Source organism: Wyeomyia smithii, chromosome 1, assembly GCF_029784165.1.
Source record: "Wyeomyia smithii strain HCP4-BCI-WySm-NY-G18 chromosome 1, ASM2978416v1, whole genome shotgun sequence".
In the NCBI taxonomy this organism is placed as follows: domain Eukaryota; kingdom Metazoa; phylum Arthropoda; class Insecta; order Diptera; family Culicidae; genus Wyeomyia; species Wyeomyia smithii.
The window spans coordinates 3,395,125-3,407,297 of NC_073694.1; the positions used below are offsets into that span (position 1 = coordinate 3,395,125).

At 38.2% G+C, this 12,173-nt stretch overlaps 2 protein-coding genes across 3 annotated transcripts; both read right to left on the minus strand.

The window, feature by feature from the left end:
• Positions 1-10: 10 nt before the first annotated feature.
• Positions 11-1,389, minus strand: LOC129721419 (3'-5' exonuclease). Of its 2 annotated transcripts, none has more exons than XM_055673968.1 (2): positions 416-1,389; positions 11-152 (listed from the first exon to the last, which is right to left on the minus strand). In XM_055673968.1, the coding sequence occupies exons 1-2, from the start codon at positions 1,253-1,255 to the stop codon at positions 48-50; spliced, it is 945 nt and encodes a 314-aa protein (XP_055529943.1). In that variant the 5' UTR covers positions 1,256-1,389; the 3' UTR covers positions 11-47. The 2 variants fall into 2 exon arrangements, with proteins under 2 accessions (XP_055529943.1, XP_055529952.1); XM_055673977.1 differs by having other exon boundaries at positions 34-152; positions 488-1,389.
• A 7,571-nt stretch (positions 1,390-8,960) lies between these two features.
• Positions 8,961-10,250, minus strand: LOC129719027 (uncharacterized). Its single transcript, XM_055670354.1, has 2 exons — positions 10,232-10,250; positions 8,961-9,829 (listed from the first exon to the last, which is right to left on the minus strand). Exons 1-2 carry the CDS (start codon positions 10,248-10,250, stop codon positions 8,961-8,963), a joined length of 888 nt encoding a protein of 295 aa, XP_055526329.1.
• Positions 10,251-12,173: the final 1,923 nt, after the last annotated feature.

Here is a 12,173-nt window from a genome sequence, read left to right on the forward strand (position 1 = left end):
ATAAATAAGCTGATAACAAAAGTACGAAAGTTGTGCTTGGTGTTTTGTTACTGTTCACTGGTCGGTGCTGGCAGAGCCATGTCCAGTTCCTGTCGTTCCTGTTCCAATTTCTGCTCCTTTTCCTCCAACTTGAGGTAGATTTCCTGGCCGATCTGCGAATGACAGCAATGATTTGTTATGAACTTGTTGTTGATAAGAGAATGACTGATAATTTTGTAACTCATTGAGTGCTCATGACAGTGTTTTTGAGTGATTTGTGCTGGCACTCTGGGAATAAATCGATTATTTTCGTATCGATTCTTCTAACTGAATACTACTTACAATTTTTACAAACTGTAGATAAATAGATTTTAATTACAGTCTATAGCTATTAATTTGCAGTAGTAGAATTGAATGATTTATCTTCAATACTCACGTAAGCATCCACGGCGGCGTACATCTTCTGGTCGTCACTTAGCGGCAACACGTGCCACTTACTCATCCGCACCTTCTTGTTTTTGTCGATTCGCAACCGGCAGACCTGCAGCACCAGCCGCTCCATACTCCAGAGGCCACTCGAGCCATGAATCCGATTGTACCACTGGCCCAAATCAACACACTGCCCAATCATGGTTTCCGCGTTCGCTTCGGGAAAATCCCTCGCCAGCTTGCGGAAATCATTTTTCACGTTTACTCCGTGCAGTCGAACTTTCGGGTGATGGAGAAGCTGCAACAGCGCCGCTGGGAGTTTTTTCAGACAGGAGAGCTGAAACAAATAGCAACAGTGCAGCTCCGCGCACAGCTGCATCAGGGCCGTAGGCCCTGGACCAGTTTGGAAGCTGAATGGCCACTCCAAATCGAATGCTATCGGGACAACGACTTGTGGTTGCTTGTCGACCCACTGCATTATCTCATCAGCGGCACAGGCAACATCCCGCCAATCTGTGTAGTATCGAATGGTTCCCTTGTAATCGATAAACGGAACATCCTCAATGTTGATTTTCACCGTCGCTTCGCGCTTCGGCTGTACATCGTCAGGGATTTTATAGTTGCTACGCAGCCTCCGCCGTGGAGTGTTGTCCTCTTCGGGGAGTGTTGTCGATTGATTTTCTTTCTGTTCGTCTTCTTGGACGTCCTTCACTGACTGAGTTTCTGAACCTTTGGTGATGATTCCGTTTTGCACTGCGTCCGAAAGAAAACGTGACTGCTTGGGCACACTTGGTGTTGGAGATTGCTCCGCATCTCGCATCCACAGCGGTAGTTTTCGTTTCGACATATTTTTAACACAATTAACACATCATTTTTATGTTTCGCGACGCGTAACGAACGAAATACTCCAGGAAATATTTTTCCCGCCTTTTGTTGTGTTTTGATACCGAAAACTCAAAACAAGATTCGACCGAGTTCATTCGAGCCAAGCACCAACGAACGATTTATCGGCGAGCGCCATCTGCCCTCATTTACCAGTATCAATAGAAAATAGGGTTGGTAACCGCTGGAACCTTTTTAAAGTATACAGATTTTTTACGCGATTGTTGTAACTCGGGGCATATTTCCAAATCAGTTTCCCGAGTATTCAGTATATGCTTTAAAGTGATGTAGTGTGACTGGGTGACACGCGGAGCGGAAAATGTTGGTTTCACCCCTCGGTTACCATTTTTGTCTTTCTCCTAGTTTTGTTCACAAAACATTTATTTGATGACACAATGTAAAATTACCTTGACATTACATAGTTGATGTAAGAGCCAAAATGCACTTTTTCGCTGATTCAGCTTCCTTTCCCTAAGATACATACACTACAAACGAAAAGAAAACTATTTTGTTCTGAAACTTTTGAGAAATATTGGAAAAACCTTTTGGCGTAACTGCCAATTGGTTGCAAAACTGGCGTCACTCCATACAAGGTGCAATTGTCTATGTTTAGTCGCTTTATTCGACTGTCTAACTACTGTCTGTTTGTCTAAGTGAAGTCGTTCAATTCGACAAATATTCCATGGAAAGTGGAAAGGAGGATTGAATTCTTGGATTGAATCTTAATATTTTCACAAACACTCAGCCTCAGGAAGGTCTAAAGTCATCGTGCTCTTTCCTCCTACTAGTGGATATTTGCATCAGATGAAATAATTAAAACGTGTGTTTATATTACGGTGGGTAAAGTCAATCGATTTGCCAGAAAGTTATTATGGTTCTATTTGGGGCCCCAAACAATCCTGACACTACCGGAAGCGGATTGATCGATAGCTCTTTAGGAAGAAACATGCGAAAAAGCTTTCCTATACTAAATTTTATACAAATTTATCTACATACATATGTAATGCATCAACGAGAGGCACGGTTTAGCATTGTCTGGGGACCTAATTTGAACCAAAAAAAAACTTTGTCCTGGCTCTGTGCTGTCAAGTTTGCATTTCTCTATGTAACGATTACCCACCTTAGCGTAAAAGTAAGTCTTTATGCATGTGTTTGTGTGTGTATGTGTGTGTGTTTGTATGTGTGTTTGTGCGTGCTTGTCTAATTGAAACTGCCGATGGACAATAACTGACGTTTGACCGAAACACGATTGATAAAACTGAATCAACTGCGAGGCAGAGTAGCAAGTAGTCGAGTTTTTACGCCCAGCTATGCGAACAATCTGCGAGAGAAATGCACGTTCATTCGTATAAACTGGCGTAGCGGTTTTTCTGGATCAATTACCACGGGCAGACTCGTCTAATCCATGGGGCTATATTCAAACATCAATCATCTTAAAATTGACAGACTATTTTGTTAAAATTGTATCTCAATATAATGATTTGGGTTGAAATAACAAACACTCGCAATGATGGTGTTGGTTGTTACGTCAACTATGTAAACAGGGGCAGATTAGGGCAACCTTAACAGTGCGGTACCATTTAAGTTGTTTTGACGGCTGTGTACAGCGCGGCTATTTTGCTCACTCACCCGTTTTCACATCGGTCGTTGCTATCGTTTCAGTTTGACGTTTCATCCAGCAAAAACCTTTAGCAGCGCTGTTATCGGGTTGCTAAATTTGAGAGCGCGATGCTTCCCGGAAGCTCGGCTACTATTTCTCTAGCGCGGTCAGCAGCGACCGATACGGTGTGAAGTGATGATAGAGCGCTGCCAAACGGGGTATAGAAGCGCACCGTTAAGGATGCCCTTAGTAGTTGAAATTAACATCCTGCTTAAGGTGACACGTATAAAAATCAATCGCGCGGGTGTCACCCTTCTGGGAGTGACACCTTGGCCGAACGGCCCCCGCCGCCGCCTCCATCACGCTACACCCGCGATTGAAATAGTTAAATAATGAAAAACGCAAGAGAGTACGAAAATGACGACAATAACCAACGTGGCAATAGATATAAAAACACAGAGAACAGACTAACAAGTAAACGATAAAAATGTGTAAAACAGATTGCGCACGCAAAAATATACTCTCCGAATTACACCCTCATCATGCTGAGTGGTAAACTAAGATGTGATGTCGCTACCGTGGCCGTAGAGGGAACGGCATAGCCAATATGTTTTAACGTCAGTACCAACGGGAGTGAAAAGTACATACACTAATGAAAATACAGGCTGTTTAGCGACGGTAGCGACATCACACTTTACTTTACCATTTAGCAAAACGAGGGGTTTTATTCGGAGGATAATTCGTGGCACACATGTAAAATTTTACACACTTTTTTCAGACCGTTTGTTCGTCGCCTGTTAGTCTGTTCTCTGTGGTAAAAATACAAAACCAACAAACAACAAAAATTATAAGAAAAATTGACGAAAACTTTAAACAAGAAACTGAAATTCAACCCGTCAACAACAAAAAATTTCATATAAATGCCTGAAAATAACCTTGAACGTCGAATAAAAAATAAATAAGTTAGCTTAAAAACAGCCTGAAAAATAAACAAAAACACAAAAATTGTATAAAATTGTATAGAAATTAAAATAAATGAAATAAAAATTAAAAAAATAAATAAAAACATTTTCAAACAATAGAGGTTTCCCGTCGGACCTTACCCCCTATTTTTATATTTTTTCTTCGAAGTACTTTGCATTCGAAGATTAATAGCACTAAAATCATATTTTTTCAATGAGTAATAAATTTTCTATTATTTTTTGAAAAGTTAAAAATGCATGAACGTTGAATATTTTTTTCACCTTGCATGAATGTTGAGTTTCGAAATTCACGTTCTTGCAGCACTGCAAAATATTATTCACCCCAACTTTTTGGCAACATTGTCATGTTTGACATATTCTTGATACTGGAATTGTTTACAAAACCAAGCATCGTTCTATTTAATATGCAAAAATTTCCGCGCGGAAATTCAAATAGCACATTACCTGACAAAATTCTTTTGGAACTGCTCCGAAAAAAGTCTTTCCGCAACTCGTACAATAACGAGATCAAAACTGTACTCTCGATTCGGAGGTATTCAGCATCCGTTCAGCAAGACTGATTTGTTACTGCTGCGAATGTATTTCCTTCAGAAAATGTTTCAGAAATAGTGGCAAACTTTCAAGGATAGTTTATTTCAGCTTAAAACTAGGACGATTTGAATGAAAACCTCGAAACACTTTATCTAGTCCTCCATCAGTAGAATTCCCAATATGATTTGCCTTACCAACCGCAGCTCAACTTTGGCGTTTTCCATCAGCTATCAATCTATTTATCACCTTCTGAACTAATAACACTAAATCCACCTTCGGCTATTGAATGTACAAGTAATTTGGCAAGATTCCTTACCGATGCTTGCTTCAATGCGTGTATGCTCTTCAACCGATCGGCGATCATGTTCGCAAAGTTTTTGCGAAAACGCACTATAATCCGGATTGCAGATTGACCCTTTTCTACAAACAGCAAAGTATGACCGTGACCATCACTCGCTGAATTTTAATGACCAATCAGAGAATCCTATCTAACGCGGCAGGATAATTTTCGGCTCTCATATGTATCACTTAATCACACGTACTCATTCGTTGTTTCCGGGCCAGTAATGCAACTGCTGCTGAAAAGCTTCCTCGTTGCCCTATAATACAGATCCTTCTGTACCATCGGATCCCTCTAAATCATCAAAACTGAAGCGCATGGGTTGTTAAGATAAGGCGACCAGACGTCCCGCATTTTGCGAGACAGTGCCGCGGCTCAACAAAATGTCTTGCTTAGAAAAACGTCCCGCGAAATTTCTGCCTCACTGTTTTCTCCGGTTGCATAAGCATTCACAGTTCATGCTTCGAACCTCTGTAGAAACTGAAACAAACCAGATTTTAAAATTCTAGCTTGTTTAGCCAAAATCTAGAATTAACAGCATTTTGTATTCCCAAAAAATCGATTTATTATGGATAACCGGTATAATATCTAATTAAAGTAGTTGCATTGTAATCATTATCCCTTAGTTTCTTTTACCGGACTCAGCAATCTTTTTAACGAGTTCTCAACAGCTGAGCCATCAGCAATCTGTTCAGCAATTTATTTGCTTGACGAGTGCTCGGTAATTTTTCATTCTCGCTGAAACGTCAACCATTGAAGATAGCTCAGAAAAAATTTACGAAGCGTTCATCAAAAATTGCTGCATGATTCGGTATTTACAAAGCTGGCTATTCGTCACGAATTACCGAGCGTTCTGTAAATTTACAAAGCTGACGATTCGTCACAAATTACCGAGCATTCTGTAAACGTAAAGTTTTTTCATGGTTACGAGAGAAATATGAACCATTGTGAAAGTTGCTATTGCAACTATTGAATAATTTTAGAAAGGAATTTCGGATTGTTTAGATCGATTATACTGGTGTTCCCAGTTTTTACTCGAATAACTTGATACGTTTAATGTTATGATGAATACAGGTTTTTTGTAGTAAACTGCTCTCCTGTGGTGGAAAAATTTCCATATGCTGACTGAATAGATCGTGTACCTCCACGTCGTTTTCTTGTAGATTTGAAAGTAAGATATCCATTTTTTTTTAAATCACACGCAAAACACTCAAAAACTCAGCTTCGGAACTCTGAATATTTGAAAATGGCGGACATTTGATGTTTCGTTTTGACAGATGCAGAAAAACTGCCGAACAGTATAGTAAAAAACAACAAGAGTTCAGTTAAACAATTGAAGATTTTTCAGCAACACCTAGGAAGATGCTGACAGATCGTCAAATATTTACTGAACTTTATGAAAGTGCAGAACATACTGTAGTTTACAGAAAAGGTCAGTAATGTTTTTTGCTGAGCTCGTCAAGTGCCTTTTGCATAACGGTAATTCGGTAAAAACTTGCAACCGACATCAGTTATTTTGGAGAAAATTACAAAATGATCAGTATTTTTTCAAATTTACTGAACATGACCGTAATAAAAATTACTGAACAATTAAAACGAGAATAAGTGTGTAGAGATGGTCGGATTTGACGTTTTTCAAACCCCCCAGGTAACCGATAAGCACTGTTATAAGCCGTATAAAGAACACATAACAGCATTGGAGCGCCTATTAACCGTATAGAATATTTTCAAATGTCAATAAACACTGTGAAATTGAAGCCGTGAAATAGGCCCTTTATGGGTGTATAAAGCCTTGCTCTAGAGATTTCAAGCCCTGTAGCTTTAGGCTAAGTGAGGTATACGTGAATGGCTGTTTACTGCTCTGAATTGCATATCTTTTTAAAAAAAACGTAAGCAACATAAATTTCGAAACAAAAAAAAACAATGGATGGAATGAATAAGTGGCAAAATTTTTCAAAGAGTGGAAGTTATCGAAGAAAGCTACGAAATTACGAGCGTTTCGTATTAGACAGTGAATGCAAGCCACTCACTAGTAATTTGCAATTAAGCATTGAGACAGAATCAGCAGCAGATCAGCAAACAAACGCCGATTTATATAAGGAAATTGATTTCCAAGCTGTTGAGATCGGAGACTATTCCGATAGCCTAGATGTTCATGTTGATGATTTCTATGACGAAGAGTCGTATTATAGTCCGGATGAGTCATCCCAGTTTGAGCTGGATAGTATTGATGAACTCCAGGATAATACAGTAAACTTAACTACGTTTATTAGAAATTGGAGCCTGGAGCACAAAATCACGCACTCTGCGTTGAGACCATTATTAGATCGGCTCTCTAGCATGGATCGCACTCTTCCTACAGATCCACGAAGACTTCTAGGAACTTCTCGTAAACAACCTGAACTGATAAAAATTGAAGAAGGCCAGTATTGGCTTTGGTAAAATCTTTTTGTTTTACATAAAATATAAATGTTATCAAATTCAAATACTCAACAGGTGAATGTCTTCGTCAAGCGTTTCGAGACCTTAATGAACCAAAAAAAATCTCTGTGAATATAAACATAGACGGCTTACCACTTTTCAAAAATGGTACAGACCAAGTATGGCCAATTCTATTCAACATATTCGAAATACCAGACATGAAACCGATGATAATTGGAATTTTCCACGGAAAATGTAAGCCGAACTTCATTGAGGAGTTTCTGAAGCCGTTTGCAGACGAAGCGTGTCTTATATTGCAATCTGGAATCTTCATCAACGCTAAACTGTTGACAGTAAATATTCGGGCTACGTCGTCACTTCTTAGATGAATTTGGTACTTATGAACTTCTAATTACAGGAACAGTGAACTTCAATTCGTTTCATGGGTGCATGAAATGTACCGCTGGTGGTGAACGTGAACAGGATCTGCATACAAATGTTTATCCATTAGCAAAGGCGCCCAAACGAACAGATGAAGGATTCCGCAGCTGGTCGTATGAAGATCACCACCGGGTTTATAGAAGCAGAGAAAATGGTAAATTAAAAAAAGTTTTCGTCAAATCGCCCCTGCTCCGTTTGCCAATTGACTTCATTGAAGATGTTATAGTATCAGATTCGTTGCATCTTCTACATTTAGGCATAATGAAAAAACTACTCACAATTTACAAAACAGGACAAATCTATTATACGAAGTGGACTCAATCCGAGACTGAATGTATAGATGATATTCTGAGTAAAATAAAGTTACCATCAGAAATACACCGAAAAGTACGAGGATTGCGTTATCTTTGTCATTGGAAGGCATCGGAATGCGCCTCTTTTTTAAATTATATTGGAATAGCACTTCTAAAAAAACTTGTTGATTCAAGACATTACAGTAATTTTTTTAATTTGTTTTATGCTGTTACCATCTGTTCTAGCCAACACTATCAACAATATCTATCAGTTGCTAGGAACCTTTTTGAAACCTTCATCGAGAATTACTTCAATTTCTTTCAAATAATTTCCAGTAACACGCACAATTTGATACACATTGTAGACGAAGTTGAGAGATTAGGATCATAACCGACACTGTCTTCTTACCCATTCGAGAATTATTTGTTCCAAATTAAAAACATGGTACGATCAGGACGATTACCGTTAAACCAAATAATCAATAGAATCTCTGAGAAAACCAATAACAATCATGATGAAAGTCCAAAAGATCAGCAATATCCTATTTTCAAAAATCCTTCAAACTTCGATACTAAGTTCACGTGCTGCATTTTATACGATGGATGTATGCTAACTAATAAGTTTCAAGATAAGCGGTTTCTCTCGAAGGACAAGACAGTCGTAGCAATGGACTTCGCTGTTGAAAACGGTATTACTGGCTCAAAACTTAAACATTATGAACCGCACATTAGAAGTCCATTTCCCTCCGATGTTTTCTACGTTTATCGAACTATATCAGATGCCAGTTTCAATTCATGCAAAGTTTATCCATTTCAAAGCATTTTTTGTAAGTTAGTTGCTATACAAGTTTACGAAGAAACTGTTTTTGTACCATTACATCATACTCTCCCGGCAAAATAATCTATAGAAGAAATAAAACAATATGTGATATTGATTCAAACAGAAATATGTATTTTTATTCGTCAAGTTCATAGGTCGGCAGTATTTAGAATATCTTAAAAATAAAAAACAGTTTATAACTAAACGAAAAAAAAACGAAACTGCAATTAATTGCCTCGAACTACTTCGCGACTTTTAACAATTCTGGTGGCAAATTTTGATCGTCGTCATTAACATCCAGGAATTCCACTTGCCACGACGTACACTCGATGGTGGACTCCTCTGGTGGCACTCCATCGACGCTATCCTTGATGGAATCCTTGACGTCGTCATCAAGATGGTCCACCAAGATGTTTTCGAATTTTTCATTTGTCAGTCGCTTTCGCTTCCTTGAGACAGGCTTCCGCATTCCGGATACTTCTGCGAATCTTTGCCGGGAGCTTTTCGAATAACGATGCAAAAAAGATTTGCACTCATCTAGTGAGTATTCTGGGTCAGAATACTGCACCGTATGATGAAATAAACCGATCGTCTTGTTAAATTTCATAAACGGAATTTTTTGTCTCTTCGGTTCGTTATCACCGGAAGTGCGGGTTGCTCCTGTCCATGAACATTTCAGTAGGAATTCACGAGCAAAAAAATGATCGATGATCTGCAGACTCACCGTTGCGCCTTGTTTAATGAAACGATTGCGACCGTGTATTCTCCCAATCCATGCAACCGTTGCCTTCACGAAATTTTCATCTTGGCAGCGGTCTTCCAAGGACTCCATGTCGGCCAAGCTTTTCACGGGCTCTAGAGGTGATTGAACTAGTTTTACTTTAATCGGGTCATTTGACGACGTTCCTGGTTGTTGAAACAACTGTGCTGCCAACGCATCCAACTTCGTGTTAACGTGCGACAGCAACAACAGGCACTTGTTCACCTTGATGGTCAGGTTATCGTTTTCCTCTGCTGCTTCGTTCGGTTCTGTCTGGCAAGATGAATTTTTCATCTCTGGTACTCTGCTGGCTTCTCCGGGTTCGATTTTTAAGCAGGCAGACACAAATCCTTGTTCGAGAAAAAACAGAAAAAAAACAGCATAAATCGTGAATTTTAGTTCAAGATTTCTCGTATAATTCAAAAGAACCTACTTGCTACCGGTTTCGCAATTTAAATAGGCCGTAAATATAATGTTTCGCCGAATGAGATGATGGAGCAGCGGGTAAACGCAGCAGAACAGAAAGCCTTCATTATAAAACAACACCGCGGTTCGAAACTGGATCTTCTTCGACTTCACAGAGCGATGCGAAAAAACGGAAAAAACGACGAGTAAACAGTAGCTATAGCAAGCTCTAGCGAATGCGATGGAAGGCAGTTGGTGTGAGGAAGCAAGAAAACAAATAACTTTTTTGCCCCTTCGAAAAAAATATAAAACATAAACAAAAATATTCTCCAGTGGGTAATACCAACCGAAAAAACGTTTTGACATATTCTCATAGGTGTAGTTCAAAAGTGGGGGCAGGCTGCATACAGGCCGAAATATACGCCAAAATTGGTTTTTGAACAGCTCTTAGGTAGAATATAGAACTTTTATGCTTCGTAAGGCATTTTCTATATTGAACTATAGAACCAAATTAGAACTATTTTTTACGGCTCAACGGTTACTTGGGCCGTACCCGACCCGAACCCGAATTTTTTTTTCGGTCGAAACCCGAGCCCGACCCGAACCCGAAACTTTTTTTTTTCGTTCAAACCCGAACCCGACCCGAACCCGACAATTATATTTCTTCGAAACCCGAGCCCGACCCGAATCCGAACCCGAGATTTCATAGATTTTATAGTCGGGTTTCGGGTTTTCATACCCAAACCCGACATTTTCAAACCCGAACCCGATCATGGTCGAACTCAAAACTCCGTAAGACTTTTATACAGCGGCAAATTGAAAAAAAAAGACTCGAGAAATTAGTCTGTAAAATTTGCACATCCAGTATTCCTGATGTTACTAAAAACTTCGTTTGAGTCTCGAGAAGAAAGTTACACACTATCAGAAAACGACGCATGTGCGTGTTCTCGTTTTTGAGTGTAGTATTCGTTTCTCCCTCCCAGGGGTTTACGTGTTTTTTTCACGTTAACAAAACAATGATCAATTGTGGTAAAGAATATGAAATTAAACAAAAACATAACACTTGACACCTTCTCTTTTTTCGCCGCTCATCTCTCTCTAACTATTTCTTCTCCAACTAGTTTATAGTTATTTTAAAAATAATACAAAATAAGTATGGTACAAATAAGAGCCAAATAGAAGAATTGAATAGGCCGAAATTACTCAAATTGGCATAAAATTGGCCTGATATTATATATTATAGTTCTAGTTGAAAATCGAAATAACGACTCGCGACTCCCGATTTTCTTTCCTTATGCACATTGTGCATAATGTCGCATCTAGTGCACTGTATAAATAGCGCATAAGATGCGCTAAACAGAGCACTAGATGCTACATTATGCGCATTGTGCACAGGGTTGTTACATTTAACTCTGTGTTTTCCCTTGAAAAAATCTGAGCATCTATATCTGGAACAAAAATATCTGTAAAAAAAATCTGTATTGTTTAAACATTAAGAACTTTGTATTTTTTAAGTTTTTATGGTACATAAACAAAATTTTTAGCTTAAAACGTGTGAGGAGTTGAAAATATGTTCAATTTGCTTAATATTTAATGAAATTAAATTTGGAGTGTTTATAAAAATTAATGTCAATTTCGAAAAATCTGTACTTTTCGACGAAATTCTGTATATCTGTACATACAGATTCTGTACCGTTACTTCGGCCAAAAATCTGTAAAATACAGATTAATCTGTACATGTGGCATCCCTGATTGTGCATAAGAGCAAAATCATTTCAAATCGCCTGGAAATACGCGAAAATTTAATCGACCATTTTTGATTTGAATGAAACCTTGCACACGTATTTGGCTTAGCAAACTGCGCATTTTTCACAGATGGAGAGATTTTTTACACCCATGAGTTACATTCTAAAAGGGCGTATGCCTTTGGCATAGGTTTTATTCGAAGCATTGTAGCCCAGAAACCGTTGGTAGTATAGAAAAACTGTCTGAAAATTGAGTTATAGGGAATCAAAAATGCACCATAAAAAAATACACTGTACGAAAAAAAATTTGTTTGACCAACAAAATTAAAAATAAACATCAAATTTCAATTTAAAAAAAAAGAGTTGAATTTTTTTTTATTTTTTTTTAAAAGAAATTTGACGTTAATACGCAACTTTTAAAAAAAAGTTCAGGATGGAGAAATGAAAAATAATTTTTTTATGGTAGATAAATTTTTTTATGAAAATTCTAATTCAAACATTTTTCAAAATATTTGTATTTTGATGATTTTAAAAGATGCAGAGA